General features: G+C 36.3%; 1 protein-coding gene across 1 annotated transcript in view; it reads left to right on the forward strand.

The window, feature by feature from the left end:
* NCKAP1 (NCK associated protein 1) overlaps positions 1–22,384 on the forward strand; it is a 110,276-nt gene that overhangs the window by 73,691 nt on the left and 14,201 nt on the right. Inside the window, exons 19-24 of the mRNA XM_003406182.4 lie at positions 250–389; positions 1,077–1,208; positions 5,630–5,848; positions 6,065–6,195; positions 6,512–6,609; positions 13,163–13,256. Coding sequence (XP_003406230.1) covers positions 250–389; positions 1,077–1,208; positions 5,630–5,848; positions 6,065–6,195; positions 6,512–6,609; positions 13,163–13,256 — 814 coding nt within the window. The remainder of the gene's footprint in view (positions 1–249; positions 390–1,076; positions 1,209–5,629; positions 5,849–6,064; positions 6,196–6,511; positions 6,610–13,162; positions 13,257–22,384) is intronic.

A 22,384-nucleotide genomic window follows, 5' to 3' on the forward strand; every position in this document is an offset into this window, starting at 1 on the left:
CTAACCAAAAGGTTGGCGGCTTGAACCACCAGCAGCTCTGTGGGAGAAAAGGCCTGGTGGTCTGCTTCTGTAAAGATTACAACCTAGGAAACCCTGTGGGGCAGTTCTGGCCTGTCCTATAGGGCTGTAATAAGTTGGAATTGACTTGATGGCACACAACAACAAAAACTGGATAGAGCTAAGGTTTGCTTAGTTACTATGCTTTCAAAATATTTGGTGTAATAAGATTTCATTCCTTTTAAAATTTAGTTGCTGCCCAAGCATTGTGCCAAAACCATCAGTCAAGCAGTGAATAAGAAGTCAAAAAAGCAGACTGGTAAGAAAGGGGAACCTGAAAGGGAAAAACCAGGAGTTGAAAGCATGAGGAAAAACAGGCTGGTAGTGACCAAGTAAGCCATCCACTTTTATTGTATCTTTTTGTTATGGGAGGAAGATTTTTTCATCTGTTCTATGGCATTAGTATTGAGGAAATGCTAGTAATGGTAAATTCTTCATACCCTACGCATTTTTTTAAGCTTCATAAACTTGATTAACCAGTTACTGCTTATTTCATTGCCACAACAGAGTCTTAACGTCCAGATTTTTTTATTTTTGAAGAAAATACATGTAATAGATAATACTTGTCTTTGCTTACTAAATACTGAAGACCAAGAATTTGTCTAAAGTTTTTGGGGGGTGGGTATACCATAATTTTCAATTAAAAAAAAAAAATCTAATATCTGTGATGATTTTTCCCCAGCATGTTGTGACACACTAGAACATACCTGATATGATTTTTTTTAAACAGGAATGCCAGGCCAGATAGCATTCAGGGGTGTATGTTTGCTTGTTTGGTTGTTCGAGAGGGAGCCACGGGTGGGCAGTCATTTGTAGAGTATTTGTTGTTTGAAGTAAATTTCCTACTTCTTCCCAAGTGCTATCCTTAAAACTTTTGAACTTTGTTAGCTGAGAGGAAAAAAATCTAATTCTAAGAGTATTATCCTCAAATAAGATCTGATTTATTTATAAAATTAATTTTGTATTGTCTGTGATAAATGTTTAACATTTCATTTACTGTTTATTAATATTTCTTTCAGCCTTGATAAACTGCACACTGCACTTTCTGAGTTATGTTTCTCTATAAATTATGTACCAAACATGGTGGTTTGGGAGCATACATTTACCCCAAGAGAATATTTGACTTCTCATCTGGAAATCCGCTTTACTAAGTAAGAAAGAATATAAACTGGTTTTGTTTGTTGGTTTCATTAATAAGTTGTATCTATTTGTTAATGTTTCCTTTTATAAAGTCACTCTTTTTAGAAACATCAGTATAACTGGTGTAGTATAAAAAGTAGTAAACTGGGAATTACCTGAATCACCCAAAATCTTATGCAGTACCTGTTGTTAATAACTAATTGTAAGTCTCAGCTAGTCAATTAATATTTCTGAGCCTTAGCCTTTCTTATATGCAAAGTGAGTACTACTCCTGGTGTGGAACAAAGGCTGTCTTTTGCTCTCCTTTAGCAAAGCAGGCATCCTGACAGTAAAACCCAGAATGCCCTGCTCTTGAGACCAGAGGAATATTATGCCCCCCGTTTTTTATTATTCTCAATGGGTTGGGAGGTGGGAGAGTGGTGGGTAGAAAGTAGGGTTCAGTTTATAGTTCCCTTGTTTTCCTTCTATAAATAATCTGGCCTGTTAATCCATGGAGAAGCAAATGTTCTTTGTACCAAATATCTACTTAGTGATCAGGGCAAGGGGTAAACAACTTGTTTACCTGGGAAAGATTATTATGCCAAGACCAATAACTTGTGTCTTAGTGGGTTGGTTTTTACTGATCATTTGAGCACAGTTTTAGGACTTAGGAGCAGTGTACAAGGACAGCAATTTTTGTCTTGAATTGGTTCTTCTGTACCTATTTCTAGTGATGGAATCTATTTGTTGTCTTCAGGAATCCATCCTTAAAAATACAAGTCTTAAGATGGTTATAATTCTAATGCTTAGGGAATTTTAAAGAAAGTGAGATAGAGATTGCCAATGTAGGAAAATATGATTTAAGGAATTATATTCAAAATTTATGTTTCCTTTTAGGTTTATACAGTAACGTGGGGTGTAAACAAAATACAGCTGTTTTATGTGCTGTGAAGTTTTCAAAGAGCGATAGTTTTTTGTTGTTTTGTTTTGGCGGTCACACAGTTTGTTGAGAGGTAGCACTAAATCAGGCAGACGTGGAGTTCAAACCCTAGACCCACCACTTGCGAACATGACCTTAATTAGTTTACTTGTTCTCAGCCTTAGTTTTTTTCATCTGTGAAATGATGGTAATAATAACTACATAGTAGGGTTAGTATGAGGATGGGAGGAGATTTATGTAAAGCCTGTTACAACTCCTGGCATGTAACAGTCAATCGATAAATAATAGTTATAATGATGTTTTAGTTAAATGCAGTGTTTTCTCTTTTTTAATTGACTTGTGTGGTTTCAACACACATGTGTTCTCTTTGGAAACCCTGGTGGTGTAGTGGTTAAGTACTACAGCTGCTAACCAAGAGGTCAGCCATTCAAATCCACCATGTGCTCCTTGGAAATTTGATGGTGTAGGTCTACTCTGTCCTGTAGGGTCGCTGTGAGTCAGAATTGACTGACAGCAGTGGGTTTAGTTTTTTAGTTTGGTATTCTCTTTGTCACCTTCAGGGAGAGGGTTGTTAGTGTATAACATTAATAGGCATTTGATCCCCAGAAACAAGAGCAGGACCAGAAAACTTCTGAAACTCTAGGTAGATATTCCTGGTTGAATAAATATATTGAGGCCAATGTGTGATCTAGATTATTCTCTCTATAAAATTGCTTGTTCAAGTCATGGTGAGCTAAAAGAGAGGTAAAAAAAACCAAACATCCTTGTCAGTTCAGTGATTTTAATTAATAAATTGTCATGAAGGTTTTTTTTTAATAAATTTTGTTTTGGAATAATTTGTAGCATGTGAGGTGTGAACCACAGTAATAACAGTCCACCTTTTGGGTCTGTTTGGGTTCATGAGGGGAAATTTTTTGTTTTATTTTTTCTCACTTTATTCTTTTTTTCCCTCTCTCTCTCTTTTAATGGTGGTAAAGCATATATAGCATAATCTTTACCATTTTAACCATTTTTAAGTGTACAAGTAAGTGGCATTGATTATTCAATGTTGTGCAACCATCACCACTATTTCTAAAATTTTTTATCACTCCAGACAGAAACTCTGTGCCCATCAAGCAATAACTCCCCAATGCCCTCTTCCTCAAGCCCCTGAAATCCCTAATCTACTTTTTTTGTTTATGAATTAGGAATTTGCTTATTCTAAACATTTCCTACAGGGGAATCGTATGATATTTGTCCTTTGGAATCTGGTTAATTTCAGTTAGCATAAAGTTTTCAAGGTTCATCCATGTTGTAGCATGTATCAAAACTTCACTTCTCACTGGTAATAAACCCAGGGCTGAGAAAGGGAGAGGGCTGACATGTCGTGGGGTTGTTAACCAGTGTCACAGAACAATGTGTATACTAACGGATAAGAACCTAGTTTGGGCTGTAAACCTCCATCTAAAGTACAATAAAATAAATAAGTAAATAAATACTTTGTTTTTCTTTATAGCTAAATAATGTTTCATTGTGTGTATATACTACATTTTGTTTGTCCACTCATCTGTTGATGATGGGCGTTTACGTTGTTTCTGCCTTTTGGCTATTGTGAATAATGTTGATATGAACTTTGGCATACAAGTGTTTGTTTCAGTCTTGGTTTTAAATTCTTTTGGGAATATACCTACAAGTGGAATTGCTTCATAATGTAATTCTATGTTTAACTTTTGGAGGAACCACCAAGCTATTTTCCATGGTGACTGCATTATTTACATTTCCATCAGCAGTGCATAAAGGTTCCAAAATTTCTCTACATCTTCCCTGCCAACACTTAATTTTTTAATTTTTATATTGTGCTTTAAGTGAATGTTTACAAATCAAGTCAGTCTGTAATACAAAAACTTATGTATATCTTGCTACGTACTCCTTGCTGCTCTCCCCCTAATGAGACAGCATGCTCCTCCTCTCCACCCGGTATTCCCCAGGTCCATGCAGCCAGTTCCTGTCCCCCTCTGGCTTCTCATCTCTCCTTCAGACAGGAGCTGCCCGCGTAGTCTCACGTGTCTGCTTGAACCAAGAAGCCCATTCCTTACCAGTATCATTTTCTGTCTTATAGTCCAGTCCAATCCCTGTCTGAAGAGTTGGCTTTGGGAATGGTTTCAGTCTTGGACTGACAGAAGGGTCTGGGGACCGTGACCTCTGGAGGCCCTCTATTCTCAGTCAGACCATTAAGTCTGGTCTTTTTACGAAAATTTGAGCTCTGCATCCCACTGCTCTCCTGTTCTATCAGGGATTCGCTGTTGTTTTCCCTGTCAGGGCAGTCCTTGGTCGTAGCTGGGCACCATCTAGTTCTTCTGGTCTTAGGTTGATGTAGTCTCTGATTTATGTGACCCTTTTTTTTTTCTGTCTCTTGGGCTCATATAGACCTTGTGTCTTTGGTGTTCTTCATTCTCCTTTGCACCAGGTGGGTTGAGACAATTGATGCATCTTAGATGGTTAATATTTTTTTAATAGCCATTCTATTAGGAGTGAAGTGGTATGTTCTAAGGATTTAATTTTATATTGAGATTAAATTTGATTGCTTCTTGGAAAGTGGCTGGTTTTATTGTTCTGAATTTTTCTTCTGTTTTTGAAATTAAATTTAGAAAATGCCATTGGAGTCCTACTCTGTAACTGTCAATATGCCTCTTCTTCCTTCCATGGTTAATCTGTTCTCAGTTATGTTAATTTTTACAACATGGATATGCCTCTTGTTTTTGGGGGGAGAGAGGTAGCTACTGACCCCAAGGGCAAGTAAATAAAGGGCTATACTATATAATACTATATATATATATATACTATAAATAAGAAAACTTTTTTTTTAAGTTTTATTATTTTCTCTTTAATAGTGGAGACATTTAAAGTTTAGAATGGTGATTGTGATAATCACCAATTAAAACCATAAAAAATACACTTTTGTTCTCTATTGTGACTATTAATATGCATTAAAAGGAGAGAAAGGGAAACTAAAGGCAAAGAAAGAAGGAAACAATGCCAGTAGAGAAGGAAAAAAGATGACTTACACAGAGATAGCTTATAAATTCTGACTTCTGATTATAACCTAATGAAGAGAATTATTTGAGAAGTAGCTGCAATTTGAAGAACATTGCTGTTCCAAGAGCCAAATGAATTCATGCTATGAACTGAATATTCCATAGTCCTTGCTACAAATAGCTTATCCTGTTAAAGGAATTTTTAAAACTCTTTATGGTTAAATCATTTTTGTTCCTGATATTAATCTTAGAGTTTTTTAATCGTTTGTGTACTTACTATTATAACTTAAATTCCTGTTTTATTGTAGCTTTTAGGTGTTCTTTCATTTTTGGAGTTGTTTCCTTGGAAGGTGATGACAATAGTAATTTCATGACTTGGTAACATTATTTTTAAAATTAATTTTATTGCTTGTTTAATATTAGATACCATAGGTTGAATGACTTACTTATGTAAATGGAAAAGTCAAAAATCTCCTCTTATTCTTTTTTCTTCCCCTAGGTCAATTGTTGGGATGACTATGTATAATCAAGCCACACAGGAAATTGCAAAACCATCAGAGCTTTTAACAAGTGTAAGAGCGTACATGACTGTACTCCAATCAATAGAAAACTATGTGCAAATTGATATTACGAGAGTATTTAATAATGTTCTTCTTCAACAAACACAACATTTAGACAGTCATGGAGAGCCAACCATTACAAGCCTGTACACAAATTGGTAAGAGCGATATTCTAGATCTGTAGAACACATTTAGAATCTTGGTGTAATATGAAGTTTCTTTGTAATGAACTACTTAGGAATTTTTTTTTAAATTGGTAGGTGCTCATTCATTTTAAGTTATCAGTCAGCTTAAACTTATACCCTGGAATGTATAATATAACAAATTTTGAATTAAACATTTTCTACTGGTTATAAATTTTCTTTTCTTCTTAGGTATTTGGAAACCTTGCTGAGACAAGTCAGCAATGGCCATATAGCTTATTTCCCTGCGATGAAAGCATTTGTGAACTTACCTACAGAAAATGAGTTAACATTCAATGCAGAGGAATATTCTGACATATCAGGTGACTAATACTGTGGCATGTTCTAGAGAATGAGGAAAACTTAATTCTTTTGCTAGTGTGATTCTTTTGGCTTTTTTTGGTAAAAATAATGATATTAATATGTTGTGACCATTTTCATTCAATTACACACGTATACATACATTATATCTTCGAATAACTTTTGTACTTTGTGTTATCTTTTTATTCCAGAGACATTTCTCAAGATTTTGTGTTAATAATTCATTTCTATAATGTAACGTTCCAATGTGCCCTAATGTCCATTTTCTTAAAGTCTTTGCTCAGTCTAAAATATAAAATTAATTAAATTTCCTTTCAGAAATGAGGTCATTATCAGAACTACTAGGCCCCTATGGAATGAAGTTTTTGAGTGAAAGCCTTATGTGGCATATTTCATCACAAGTTGCTGAACTTAAGGTAATAAAATCTTTATCTGTTTTAGCTTTTACACCTTAATTCGTGAAAAACATTTCGAGAATATAAACAGCATACCTAGAAGATTAATTACTTTAACTTGATGGAAAAGTACTACTATGTAAAAGAGATTATAGAGCTAATAGGGCCTTTTGGTGACATCTTAGTTTAGTTCTGTGTTACAGAGGAGAAAACTGAATGTATAGAGAGGTAAACTGAACTGAAACTCACATTTCTTGACTTTTGGTTAAGCTCTCATTGTCCTGTACCATGATGCTTTTCTTTGAATAACCATGTCTAAAATTCTAGCTACAGTTATTTGTTCTAATTTTGTAATTTGAATGTATTACCATCCAAGAGTATAATTCAAACAGTTTTATTAGGCTTATTGTATTTTCTTACTGTTAAGCAATTTTTAAATTTACCTTATGGTCTTTAAGCTAAATGAAAAATATCTTTAGAATGTTCAGTGTTTCAGTGAAGATGTAAAGGAGCTGTAGCAGTGGCATTTTAATTATTATTTTTTGCCTTTTTGAAATAGTCCAATGCTAAACTAATCTTTTGTTGAATGAATCTGTGTTCAAAATTTTAGGATAGTATGATACACTCTGGAGCCTTGGTGGTGAAGTGGTTAAGAGCTGAGGCTGCTAACCAAATGGTCGGCAGTTAGAACTCACCAGCTCCTTGGAAACCCTATGGGGCAGTTCTACTCAGTCCTGTAGAGTTGCTATGAATTGGAATCACTTGATGGCATACAACAACAACATGACACACTCTTAAAGTCCATTTACTGGAATAAGCCTCAGAGGGCAGACTAAATGTCACTATGTCTTATTTTAAAAACTGTAGTCTCAGGGTACATGTAGGCATATTGTTGTGCAAATGGTTAACATGCCCGACTACTTACCAAAAAGTTGGAAGGTTGAGGCTGCACAGAGGCACCTGGGGGTGGGGTGGGGGGAAGACCTGGTGATCTACTTCTGAAAAATTAGCCACTGAAAACCCTGTGGAGCATAGTTCTACTGTCATGTATATGGGGTCACCATGAGTCGAGAATCAACAGCAGCTAGAAACCTTCCTTATTTAAATGTCTTCAAAACAAATCCTAAGGATTCAGTTTTCTGAAATTGCACAGTGCTTTACAATTCTTTTTTTACAGATTCCTCTTAACCACCCCATAGTGTAATCCAGATTTCCCTGGATTCAACTACTTGTGCACTGTTAGGAATTAGAGAAAGTATCTCTCAGCTTCCACATACTAAGACATACTTGCATATGTATTCTTGGTTTTTTTAATTACATAAAAAATATTACAGATCATAATATAATGATGTTTCATATTGACAGGTTCAGTGTGTTGTATACTGGTCTGTCTCATTAAAATAAATGTCAAATGTACTCATTCTGTCAGTGATGATTCCAATTGTTTTGAGATTTTTAGTGTCCTGTAAAATCTGTTCCGTTACAATAACCTGATTTTTAAAATTACAAAAAATAACAGGTAGATTTTCAATCCCAATATTAGCAGGCTGAGTAACTCAGACCACTTTTTCTCCAAAGGACAACTTAAAAAGTTGGAGAAATGTATAAAAGGAAGATTTTCCTTCAGGAAGAGCTAAAAAGATGGTGAGGTATTTCTAGCTAAAATTAGGAGAAGGTGGGAATTCAGAAACAGAAGTGGAACCCTGGTAGCCAATTTTGACCTGAGGACATTCGCCGATCCGAAAGTAACATTCATAAAATAGAGTCACAATTCTGGCGACCTGGTAGGACAAGGAAGTACGTAGTCCAAATCCAAAGCCTGCACCGGGTGGGAGTAGAAAGTCTACTAAAATTCCTTCCCACGCTCTTTATGTTGGGATCTCGAAGGGTTACACCTTGAGCGTAAGGGTGAACTGGAAATGATTTACCCCTCCTCAGGATTTTCAGTGCTGTGTGTGAATTTGGAGACTTCATGGTTGATGTCTCTTCATAAAGTGGAGAAGAGAACTTGGGAATGTAACTACTTCCCATACAGGCATGTAATAATCCTCTTGTTTTCAGCATCAAGACTTCCTTTCTGTGATACCTATTGCCTCTCCTGGGTCCTGAGACATGAATTAGCATGTTTCTAGATGTATTCCCTCTGTAGGAGTTTGCTAATAAGATTTCTGTCTACTTATACAAGTATAAACCACCACTGCCTATGAGTCGGAATCGACTCGACGGAAGTGGTGGGTTATACTTGGCTCCAGTTTCCATCTTCCAGAAATTTGTTCACATCTCTTATTTGGTCTTGTTTTTTCTACTCTTTCCTTTGTTTTTGTAGGTTTATAACTTTTTAATTCTTTTCCTTTCACTTTAGAGGTTTCTGGAAGGAGCAGAGTTTAAACATATGTATAGAATTCTGTGTATTTTAACCAGCACTTCCACATAGTTAACACACTTGTTTGAGCATTTATATAGGAAAAAATTCTTTTTAAATGAGTCAAAAGGGATGAACACTTAAACTCTTTGATATTGCCAAATTTCCCTCTAAAAAGATTTAGCCTACGTTCTCCCCAGCAGAGTATTTTAGTCATTTTGAAAGTAGAACATAAAATGTTTTGGGGGGAATTAACAATATTTTAAAGATCATTCTGTAACTTCTTTGCTTTTATTTTTCTGTATTTTTTTTTTTTTTATGTTTAAACCGACATATGCTAAATATCATATGCATGCATCTTTTTCTTTTTATCTTAGAGGTGACCTTAATTGTTTTGGTTCCTGTTTGAGCTGAGGAGGGCCTTTTTGTTTCAGAGTAAATTTGTATGCCAGTAAAAAAAAAAAAATGGAGAGCTTCTTTATATTTGATGGTTGTGAATAAATCGTGCTTCAGACATAATCAATGCTATTTTTTTTTATACATAAGTGTACTTGTGGTAAAATGTGTTTATTGCTTTCTAGAGAAGAGAACAACCAGTCTTCTTTCTTACTGAAATTCTTGGGGTGTTTCATTTGGACTTGTGCCTGTTGAGTCAACTTACCCTGCCAGAAGAATTGTTTTGGCATTTTCCAGATCAGTTCTTCTAGTTCTTTATGGGGTACTCGAAGACTTATATCAAATGAAATAGGAGATGTAAATTTGAGTTGTGCCAGGAATTCAGCACTTTCTTTTTAACAGGAAACCAAGTAGATTTTTTTTTTTTGTTAAATACTCCGGATTTGTTTTACTTGATTTGTCTCAGTTTAGGTGGTAATTTATAGTATTACTTCCAGTTTTTAGTCCAGTTGTCATTGATATTAATCAGTGGCTTTAAATATATAGAAAACCCCATTGAAGGAAGAGAAAGTCATGGTGGCACAGTGGTTTTAGCGTTCAGCTGCCAGCTGGTTTGAACTCACCAGCAGCTCTGTGGGGGAAAGATATGGCAGTCTGCTTCCGTGAAGATTTATAGCCTTGAGCAGTTTTACTCTGACCTGTAGGGTCGCTATAAGTCAGGATAGACTCAACGTTCCATGGGTTTTGTTTTGGGTTCCAGAAGGCAATTGAGAAAGAAATAAAAAATAAATATATGAACTATATGTTCATTCAAGAAGAAGCATCATTTGCTTTCTTTTCTTTTTTAGAAGAACCTAAGCCAACAAATATTTTAGGCTAGTGGCTCTCAAAGTATGGTCCCCAGACCAGCAGCAGCAGCAGCAGCAGCAGTGGAACTGCAAATTGCTTGGTTCTGTCCCAGATCTGCTAAATCAGAAACTGGGGCTGATGCTCAGCAGTGTGTGTTTTAGTAAATCCTCCAGATGATTTGGATGGGCCCTAAAGATTGGGAACCATTTCTTTAGAGGTTAAAAGCATGGATTTTAAAATTTGACATGCCTGATTTCAAATTCTAAATTCCACTATTTAATATCTATAATTTTGGGCAAGTTATCTAACTCCTGTGAGCCTCAATTTCCTGAACTGAAAAATTAGATTATCATCTCCCTCATTTGGATTAAATTTGACTGTTTCTAAATTGCCTCGTACAGAAGCTAAAAAAAAAAAAAAAAAAGACTACAATTCCTCTGTTAAGTATATACCACAGTTTATTGATTTTAAGGCACATTTATCTATATTTTAGCATTTCTGAAAGTCCATATGTGTGTCTTAGAGTCAAATGATTAGAAAATATTGTGTCACACTTTTTAATCGGTAGCATTTTTTTCCCTTAGTGGCACATAAAATAATGGTGCATTTTAAAATCAGTAGTGGCTTTGATTCAATGAAATACAATTTTATGTTCAAGATGCATGAGAACTATCAGTGTTCGTATTCAGTTTGTTGCACGTATTGAATCAGTCCCAGGGAGAGAGGGAGTCTAATCAGAGACCGTGCAGAAGTTACATTTAGCAAATAAATGTGACTAGAGGGGAATATCTGATTAGGAGCATAAAGAGAAATAATCTGAGGTTATCAAGTCACCTGAAGAAAGGAGCCCCTGGGTGTCTTAGTTATTTAGTGCTGCTGCAATAGAAATACCACAAGTGAATACCTTTTACAAAGAGAAATTTATTCTCTCACAGTCTAGGAGTTTAGAAGTCTGAATTCAGGGACCCAGTTCCAGGGGAGGACTTTCTCTGTGGGTTCTGGGGGAAGGTCCTCGTCATCAGTCTTCCAGGGTCGAGGAGCTTCGCAGCACAGGGGTCCAAAGGACACACTATCCTCCTGGCTCTTGTTTCTTGGTGGTATGAGGTGCCCCTTCTCTCTGCTTTCTTCTCCCTTTTATATTTCAAAAGAGATTGGCTTAAAACACAACCCAATGTTGTAGATTGAGTCCTGCCTTATTAACATAACTGCCTTTAATCCTGCCTCATTAACATCATAGATTGTAATTTACAACACTTAGGAAAATCACATCAGATGACAAAAGGGTGGATAATCACACAATACTGGGAATCTTGGCCTAGCAAAGTTGACACACATTTTTGGGAAACACAATTCAATCCATAACACTGGATGATGCAGATGGTTAAGTTCTCAGCTGTTAACCAAAAGATTGGTGATTCAAATCTACCCAGAGGTGCCTTGAAAGAAAGGCCTGGTGGTCTGCTTCTGAAAGGTCACAGTGCAGGGGGTTGCCATGAGTCGAAACTGACTCGAAGGCAACTGGCTTGGGTTGTTTTTTGCTTTTAACCTGAAGAAAATTCACACTATTGTTAGGAAAAATTATTTTTATAGATTTTTTATGTAGTTTTCCGGCTCCCCTTAAATCAGTTGTTGTCAGCCTTTGGTTTGTAACAAAACCACCATGACACTTTAACTGATACGGTTGCCACCTCTTCCCAACCATGCTTGTGGAATGAAGCGTGGGTACATATATTTGGAAAGAGCTTCACAGGTGATTATGTAGTAAAGGCTGAGAGTAACTATCACCAAAACCAAACCCACTGCTGTCCAGTCAATTCTAACTCATAGCGACCCTATAACCCAGTAAACCCAGTGCTGTATAGGATAGAGTAAAACTGCCCCATAGGGTTTCCAAAGCTGTACGTCTTTACTGAAGCAGACTGCCACATCTTTCTGCCATGGAACAACTGGTGGGTTTGAACCACTGACCTTTTGGTAAGCAGCCAAGTGCTTTAACCACTGAGCCATCAGGGTTCCTCGAAAATCACTATAGAGAACCAAAAATAATTAAAATGCTGTTTAAAATATTTATTTTTAAGATATGGAGGTCAGAAATTATAGTCTGATAGTGGCAGAATTTAACGGTAAGTTCGGATGGCACGGGTACTGAGTGACAATGTAACAAAGTAGAATGTCTGATTCATTTTTCCCCTCATTGTTTTAGAAACTCAGTTTATTGTTGTCCAGCCTTTTCTTTGCCAGAATGGAATTAATTGTTCGTTTAGTTGTAACTTTTAAACTAAATTCCTTTTCCAATGCTCCTTCTAATAAAAAATTTCTTTAATGACCCATGCTTCTCTTGAATAGTAGCTATCCTTCCTTTCCTTCCCTTATTTATATAAAAGAGAATTTCTCTTCCCTGTCTTCTCTCGGCTTGTTTTCTGTGGTCCCGGAAAGAGAAGGTAGGTAGTTTACACTTCCATTTTATAATTTGGGCTGGGAAACATTGCTGTAATATAAGTCCCATCAAGTGATACCACCCAAACAAAATTATTCTCCCTCAGGTTGTATACATCCAGTGAGGAACTCTTTGTGTATAGACAAAGTCTAGCCTGTCTTGGGCCAGCTTTAACATTAGCAAGTTCTTTTTTGTTTTTGTTAGAACTTGTTGCCCTCTATATCCAATTGAATGTCTGTTTTTAATTATTGATGCTATTCTGTGTCTAAGTGTAAAAAAACCTTTATTCTACTACTTATTTTTCCTGAACACCTTCATGTATTTACAAACTGAAGAAAAACACTAATCCTATGTGAATAGTTTTAAGGTTTCTTTCAATTGTTAAAGCAACAACAAAAATATATAGCAGAGAGCATCTGGATTTCATAAGCTGTGTTTCCTGTTTGCCAAATTGTAATTTCCAAGTGTGCCCTTTTTCTCATTAGCACATGGAGGTGTGTGCCTAACCTAGGATCTTTTTTTCCCCCTAGAAACTCGTGGTAGAGAATGTTGATGTGCTGACACAAATGAGGACCAGCTTTGACAAACCAGACCAGATGGCTGCACTTTTTAAAAGATTATCATGTGGGTAATTCATGATACTTTTTGTAAACATTAAAAAGACCTTGGCATTGAGTATTTAGCTTTTGCTTTAAATTTGTAAAAATAAACATAAGTAGCAAATATGAAAAGCACTCTTTAGATTATGAAGAGAACTAGAAAATTTGTTGCAGTTAAAAGATCCTTTAAATATATGACTTATTTCACAGTTTTTTACCATACTTGTAGTACCATATGTCAAATATTTAATGAATACTATCATCAGTTTTTTTTATCGCGCTTTAAGTGAAAGTTTACAAATCAAGTCAGTCTCATACAAAAATTTATACACACCTTGCTGTGTACTCCTAGTTGCTTTCCCCCTAATGAGACAGCATACTCCTTCTCTCCCCCCTTATTCCCCATGTCCCTTCAGCCAACTTCTGTGCCCCTCTGCCTTCTCATCTCCCCTCTGGATGGACATGAGCTGCCCACATAATCTCATGTGTCTGCTTGAGCCAGGAAGCTCAGTCCTCACCAGTATCATTTTCTGTCTTACAGTCTAGTTCAATGCCTGTCTGAAGAGTTCGCTTTGGGAATGGTTCCAGTCTTGGGCTAACAGAAGGTCTGGGGACCTTGACCTCCAGGGTCCTTCTAGTCTCAGTCAGACCATTAAGTCTGGTCTTTTTATGAGAATTTGAGGTCTGCGTCTCACTGCTCTCCTGCTCCCTCAGGGGTTCTCTGTTGTATTCCCTGTCAGGGCAGTCATTTGTGGTAGCCTAACACCATCTAGTTCTTCTGGTCTCAGGCTAATGTAGTCTCTGATTTATGTGGCCCTTCCTATCTTTTGGGCTCATAATTACCTTGTGTCTTTGGTGCTCTTCATTCTGCTTTGCTCCAAGTGGGTTGAGACTAATCGATGCATCTTAGATGGCTGCTAGCGTTTAAGACTCCAGATGCCACTCTGCAAAGTGGGATGTAGAATGTTTTCTTAATAGATTTTATTATGCCAGTTGACCTAGTTGTCCCCTGAAACCATGGTCCCCAGCCCCCTACTCCTACTACTCTGGCCTTCGAAGCATTCAATTTATTCAGGAAACTTCTTTGCCTTTGGTTTAGTCCAGTTGTACTGACCTCTTCTGTACTGTGTGTTGTCTTTCCCTTCACCTAAAGTAGTTCTTATTTACTGTCTAATTAGTGAATACCCCTCTCCCTCTCTTCCTCCCAACCCTCATAACCATCAAAAAATATTTTCTTCTGTGTTTAAACTGTTTCTTGAGTTCTTATAATAGTGGTCTCGTACAATATTTATCCTTTTGCAGCTGGCTAATTTCATTCAGCATAATGCCTTCCAGATTCTTTCATGTTGTGAGGTGTTTCATGGATTCATCGTTGTTCTTTGTCGTTGTATAATATTCCATTGTATGAATATACCATAATTTATTTATCCATTCATCCATTGACGGACACCTTGGTTGCTTCCATCTTTTTGCTATTGTAAACAGTGCTGCAGTGAGCATAGGTGTGCGTATATCTGTTCATGTGAAGCCTCTTATTTCTCTAGGATATATTCCAAGAAGTGGGATTGCTGGATCATATAGTAGTTCTATTTCTAGTTTTTTAAGGAAGCACCAAATTGATTTCCAAAGTGGTTGTACATTTTACAATCCCAACATTTATTATGTTGTCTTTCTTGGATTAATGCCAGCCTTGGTGGAGTGAGATAGTATCTCATTACAGTTTTGATTTGTGTTTCTCTAATGGCTAATGACCATTAACATTTCCTCAAGTATTTGATAGCTGCCTGAATGTCTTCTTGGTAAAGTGCCTGTTCATATCCTTTGCCCATTTTTTAATTTGGCTATTTTTCTTTTTGTGGTTGAGTTTTTGCAGTATCATGTAAACTTTGGAGATCAGACGCTGATCGGAAATGTCACAGCTAAAAACTTTTTCCCAGTCTGTAGGTAATCTTTTTACTCTTTTGATGAAGTCTTTGAATGAGTGTAGGTGTTTGGTTTTTAGGAGCTCCCCGTTATCTGCTTTTTACCCTGCATTGTTAATGAAGTTTTGTATACTGTTTATGCCATGTATTAGGGCTCCTAATGTTGTCCCTATTTTTTCTTCCATGATCTTTATCGTTTTAGATTTTATATTTAGGACTTTGATGCATTTCGAGTTAGTCTTTGTGCATGGTGTGAGGTATGGGTCTTGTTTCAGTTGTTTGCAGGTGGGTATCCAGTTATGCTAGCACGATTTCTTAAGGAGACTGTCTTTTTCCCATTTAACTGACTTTAGGCCTTTGTCAAATTTCAGCTACTCATATATGGATGAATTTATGTCTGAATTCTCAATTCTGTTCTGTTGATCTGTGTCTGCTGATGTTCCAGTACCAGGCTGTTTTGACTACTGTGGCAGTATATAATATGTCCTAAAATCCGGTAGTGTGAGGCCTCCGCTTTGTTTTTGTTTTTCAGTAATGCTTTACTTATCCAGGGCTTCTTTCCCTTCCATATAAAGTTGATGATTTGTTTCTCCATCTCATTAAAAAATGTCATTGGAATTTGGATCAGAATTGCATTGTATCTATAGATGGCTGTTGACAGAATAAACATTTTTACAGTGTTGAGTCTCCATGAGCAAGGTATGTTTTTCTACATATGGAGGTCTCTTTTGGTTTCTTACAGTAGTGTCTTGTAGTTTTCTTTGTATAGGGCTTTACATCTCTGGTTAGATTGATTCCTAAGTATTTTATCTTTTTGGAGGCTACTGTAAACGGTATTGATTTGGTGATTGCCTCTTCGATGTTCTTTTTGTTGGTGTAGAGGAATCCAACTGATTTTTGTATGTTTATCTTGTATACCGATACTCTGCTGAACTCTTTATTATTAGTTCCAGTAGGATTTTCTTTAGGGTTTTCTGTGTATAAGATCTTGTCCTCTGTGAATAGTACTTCTACTTCTTCCTTACCAACCTGGATGCCCTTTATTTATTTTTCTAGCCTAATTGCTCTGGCTAGGACCTCCAGCACAGTGACGAATAAGAGTGGTCATAAAGGGCATCCTTGTCTGCTTCCCGTTCTCAGGGGGAATGCTTTCAGTCTCTCTCTGTTTTGGATGGTGTTGGCTGTTGGCTTTGTATAAATGCTCTTTATGATGTTGAGGAATTTTCCTTCTATTCCTATTTTGCTAAGAGTTTTTATCATGAATGGGTGTTGGACTTTGTTAGATTCCTTTTCTACATCAATTGATGAGATCATGTGGTTTTTGTCTTTTGTTTTATTTATATGATGGATTGATTACACTGATTTTTTTCCTAATGTTGAACCATCCCAGCATACCTGGTATGAATCCCACCTGGTCATGGTCAATTTTTTTTTTTTTTTTTTTTGATATGTTGTTGAATTCTGTTGGCTAGAATTTTGTTGAGGATTTTTGCATCCAAGTTCATGAGGGACATAGGTCTGTAATTTTCTTCTTCTGTGGTGCCTTTACCTGCTTTTGGTATCAGGGATATGCTGGCTTCGAAGAATGAGTTTGGGATCCTTTTCTATGCTCTGAAATACCTTTAGTAGTAGTGGTGTTAACTCTTCTCTGAAAGTTTGGTAGAACTCTCCAGTGAAACCATCAGGGCCAGGGCTTTTATTTGTTGGGATTTTTTTAATTACTGCTAGAATCTCTTCTTTTGTTATGGGTTTATTTTGTTCTTCTACTTCTGCTTGTGTTAGTTTAGGTAGTTAGTGTGTTTCTAGAAATTCATCCATTTCTTCTAGGTTTTCAAATTTGTTGAGTGTAAGTTTTCATAGTAATCTGATATGATTCTTTCAATTTCAGTTGAGTCTGCTGTGATATTGTCCATCTCATTTCTTATGTGAGTTATTTGCTTCCTCTCTTGTTTTTCTTTTGTGAGTTTGGCCAATGGTTTGTCACTTTTGTTAATTTTTTCAAAGAACCACCTTTTGGTCTTGTTAATTCTTTCAGTTGTTTTTCTGTTCTCTATTTCATTTAATTCTGCCCTAATTTTTATTATTTGCTTTCTTCTCATGCCTGAGGGTTTCTTTTGTTGTTGTCTTTCTGTTTGTTCAAGTTGTAGATATAATTCTTTGATTTTGGCCCTCTCTTCTTTTTGGATGTGTGCATTTATTGCTATAAATTGATCTCTGAGTACTCCTTTAGCTGTGTCCCAAAGGTTCTGATAGGAAGTGTTTTCATTCTTATTGGATTCTGTGAATTTCTTTATTCTATCCTTAATTTCTTCTATAACCTAGTCATTTTTGAGCAAAATGTTGTTTATCTTCCAGTTGTTTGATTTCTTTTCCCTGCTTTTTCTGTTACTGATTTCTACTTTTATGACTTTATGATCAGAAAAGATGCTTTGTAATATTTTGATGTTTTGGATTCTGTTAAGGCTTTGTTTTTGACCTAAGATGTGGTCTATTCTAAAGAATGTTCCATGTGCATTGGAAAAGAAAATATATTTGGCTGCTGTTTGGTGGAATGTTCTGTATATGTCCGTGAGGTCAAGTTGGTTGGTAGTGGCATTTAGATCTTTCCGTGTCTTTATTGAGCTTCTTTCTTTCTTAACCCTTAACCAAAGTTACCACTTATCTATTATCCTTTTAGTGTTTTTCCATCTCTACCCCTCCCCTCCCTCATTACCATCAAAGATTTTCTTTTTGTGTATAAACCTTTTCATGAGTTTTTACAGCAGTGGTGTCATACAATATTTGTCGTTTTGTGATTGACTTATGTCATTCAGCGTAATGCCCTCCAGATTCATGCGTGTCATGAGATGCTTTGCAGATTCATCATTGTTCTTTATCCTTGCATAGTACTCTGTTGTGTGTATGTGCCATACACACAACGTACCATTCATCTGTTGATGGGCATCTAGGTTGTTTCCATCTTTTTGCCGTTGTAAACAATGCTGCAGTGAACATGGGTGTGCATGTCTATTCATGATGACTCTTAATTCTCTAGGATATATTCTCTATGATCTATTCCTAGGAGTGGGATACCTGGATCATATGATATTTCTAGCTTTCTAAGGAAGCTGAACAACAACAACATACCTATTTTGCTGAGATTTTTTATCAGGAATGGGCTGAATGCCTTTTCTGCATTGATTGATATGATCATGTGATTCTTTTATTTATGTGGTGGATTACGTTGATTTTCTAATGTTGGATCATTCTTGCATACCTGGTATGAACCGTACTTCGTTGTGGTGTATTTTTTTGATATGATCCTGAATTCTGTTCGCTAGAATTTTGTTGAGAATTTTTGTATCTGTATTCATGAGACATAATTGTTCTGTAATTTTCTTTTTTTTGTGGTGTTTTTTTGCCTGGTTTTTGTATCAGGGTTATGCTGGCTTCATAGAATGAATTTGGAAGTATCACTTCCTTTTCTGTGTTCTGAAATAGTTTGAGTAGTACTGGTGTAAGCTCTTCTTCACTGTTTTTTTTTTTAAGCTCTTCTCTGAAAGTTTGGTAGAATTCTCCAGTGAAGCCATCTGGACCACAGCCTTTTTTTTGTTTGGGAGTTTTTTTTTAATCAGCCTTTCAGTCTCTTCTCTTTTTATGGGTCTGTTCAGATTTTCAACATCATTTTATATTAGCTTGGGTAGGTAGCTTGTTTCTAGAAATTTCTCCATTTTTTCTAGGGTTTCAAATTTGTTGGAGTATAGTTTGTGCTCACGAGGAATTTTTACATAGATCAAGAGGCAGTTGTTTGGACAGAACAAGGGGATACTGAGGGGTTTAAAGTCAGCAAAGGTATGCGTCAGGGTTGTATTCTATCGCCATACCTATTCAGTCTGTATACTGAGCAAATAATCCAAGAAGCTGGACTATATGAAGAAGAATGGAGCATCAGGATTGGAGGAAGACTCATTAACAACCTGCGTTATGCAGATGACACAACCTTGCTTGCTGAAAATGAAGAGGACTTGAAGCACTTACTAATGAAGATCAAAGACCACAGCCTTCAGTATGGATTGCACCTCAACATAAAGAAAACAAAAAATCCTCACAACTGTACCAATGAGCAACATCATGATTGAAGTTGTCAAGGATTTCATTTTACTTGTATCCACAGTCAACAGCCATGGAAGCAGCAGTCAAGAAATCAAAAGACGCATTGCATTGGGTAAATCTGCTGGAAAGGACCTCTTTAAAGTGTTGAAGAGCAAAGATATCACCCTGAAAACTAAGGTGCGCCTGACCCAAGCCATGGTATTTCCAATCACATCATATGCATGTGAAAGCTGGACAGTGAATAATGAAGACCGAAGAAGAGTTGACACCTTTGAATTGTGGCGTTGGCGAAGAATATTGAATATACCATGGACTGCCAAAAGATTGAACAAATCTGTCTTAGAAGAAGCACAGCCAGAATGCTCCTTAGAGGCAAGGATGGTGAGACTGCGTCTTATGTACTTTGGACATGTTGTCAGGAGGGATCAGTCCCTGGAGAAGGACATCACGTTTGGCAGAATACAGGGTCAGCGGAAAAGAGGAAGACCCTCAACAAGGTGGATTGACACAGTGGCTGCAACAGTGAGCTCAAGCATAACAATGATTGTAAGGATGGCTCAGGACCAGGCAGTATTTCGTTCGGTTGTGCATAAGGTCGTTATGAGTCGGAACCGATTCGATGGCACCTAACAACAACAACAATAGTTTTTCATAATACTCTGTTACGATCCTTTTTATTTCAGTTGCGTCTGTTGTAATGCCTGCCCCCTCCCCCCACCCCATTTCATTTCTTATTTGGGTTATTTGCATCCTCTCCTGTTTTTCTTTTGTCAGTTTGGCCAGTGGTTTGTCAATTTTGTTGATCCTTTCAAAGAACCAACTTTTGGTTTTGTTGATTCAGTCTATTGTTTTTCTGTTCTCTATTTCATTTATTTCTGCTCTGATCTTTATTATTTCCTTTCTTCTGGTGGCTGTGGGCTTTTTTTTTTTTTGCTGCTTTCTATTTGTTCAAGTTGTGTAGCTAATGTTTTGATTTCGTCCTTTTTTTTTTTCTTCTTCTTGACGTGTGCTTCTATACTACAAAATGATCTCTGAGTACTGCCTTGGCTGTGTCCGAAAGGTTTTGGTATGATGCGTTTTCATTCTAGGAAGTTTTTGATTCTATCTCTAATTTCTTCTGTTACCCAGTAGTTTTTAAGCAGGGTGTTATTCAGTTTCCATAATTGATTTTTTTCCTTGCTCTTCCTGTTGATAATTTCTAATTTGATGGCATTGTGGTCAGAGAGATACTTTGTATTATCTCAGTTTTTTTATTTTGTTGAGGGTTGCTCTCTGGCCTAAGATGTGGTCTATTCTGGAGAACATTCCATGTGCATTAGAAAAAAAAAATTATACTTTGCAGCTATTGGGTGTAGTGTTCTGTATATATCTATGAGTTCAAATTGGCTGATTGTACTCTTTAGCTGTTCTGTGTATTTGTTGAGTTTCTTTCTAGATGTTCTGTCCTTTACTGAGAGTGTTGTGTTGAAGTCTTCCTAATATTATTGTGGAACTGTCAGTTCTCTTTTCAGTGCTGTTAGAGTTTTATTTTATGTATTTTGGAGCCCTGTCATTGGGTGCGTAGGTGTTTTTTATGGTTATATCTTTATGATGGAACGTCCTTTTAATCATTATATAGTGGTCTTCTTTGTCTTTTTTGGTGGATTTTGGTTTTAAAGTCTGTTTTATCGGAGATTAGTATCACCACTCCTCTCTTTTGGTAGCTATAAGCTTGATATATTATGTTCCATCCTTTGATTTTTAATAAGTTTACATCTTTGTTTCTAAGGTATTTCTCTTGTAGACATCATATTGATGAATCCTGTTTTTTAATCAATTCTGTTGCTCTGTCTTCTTATGGATTTACATTCAGTGTAATTATTGCTAGATGTGGGTCTTTTGCTGTCACTTTTAGTGCTTTTTTGTGGTGCTGACATTTTCTTTATTCCTCTTAATCTCCTGTGTTGAATTAATTTTGTTTGTGGAATTTTTTTTTTTTTTCATTTCTTTTGTTTTTGTAGATTTTATGTTTACTGGAACTATGTTTTTCTTCTTTATTTTAATGAGTAGAATTTGTTAACTAACTTTGTGGTTACCTTGGAATTTACCCTCATCTTCCCGGGTTTGAACCAGTCTATTACTACTTGATATCACCTTGCCTTCCTCTCCATTAAAAAGTTCTATACTTACACCATTTATTCCCTCTTTTATTTCTCTGGGGTTGTTGTCATTTTCAGATTAACCTCTCTGGTTCCCTGTTGTGATTCATTTGGTTTTGAATAGTCCTTGAGAGTTCATTTCCTAGGTTGGTGTCTGGCTTGTGTGATCTTGTGTCGTAGATTCAGGCTGTTATCTGGTGTTGTTTATTCTCAAACCAAAGGACTCCCTTTAATAATTCTTGTAAGTTTGGGTTTTACATATTCCCTTAATATCTGTGCATTTGTAAATGTCCTAATTTCACCATCATATTTGAACAAGAGTTTTGCAGGATATATTATTCTTGGTTGGCAATTTTTTTCTTTCAGGGTGTTATATATGTCATCCCATTGCCTTCTTGCCTGTATGGTTTCTGCCAAATAATCAGAGCTTAGTCTTATTTTTTTTTTTCCCTCTGTATGTGACCTTTCATTTTTCTCAAGCTGCTCTCAAGATTCTGTCTTCGGTTTTAGCGAGTGTGATTATGATATGTCTTGGTAATTTCCTTTTGGGGTCTGTATTATATGGGGTTTTTTGAGCTTCTTGGATGGTCCTCTTTTCATCTTTCATGATATTAGGGAAGTTTTCTGTCAGCAATTCTTCAATGATCCTCTGTTTTCCGTTTTCTTTCCCTGTTCTGGAGCTCCAATCACTTGCAGATTTTTGCTTTTGGTTGTATCTCACATAATTCTCAGAGTTTCTTCATTATTCTTAGTTCTTTCTTCTGATTTCTCCTCCAGGTTTTATTCAAATGTTTGTCTTCAATTTCGCTGATCCTGTCTTCCATTGTTTCAGACCTACTCCTCAGCCCTTCTATGGTGCTGTCTACTTCTGAAATCTTACTTATCTTTTGGATTTCTGATGATGTTTCTGTATGATCTCTAGTTGTGAATTTATTTTGGCATTTTGTTCCTGTATCATTTTCTTGAATTCTTAGATTTTTTGGTCTGTACTTGCCATGAAT

This window comes from Loxodonta africana, chromosome 6, assembly GCF_030014295.1.
Source record: "Loxodonta africana isolate mLoxAfr1 chromosome 6, mLoxAfr1.hap2, whole genome shotgun sequence".
In the NCBI taxonomy this organism is placed as follows: Eukaryota; Metazoa; Chordata; class Mammalia; order Proboscidea; family Elephantidae; genus Loxodonta; species Loxodonta africana.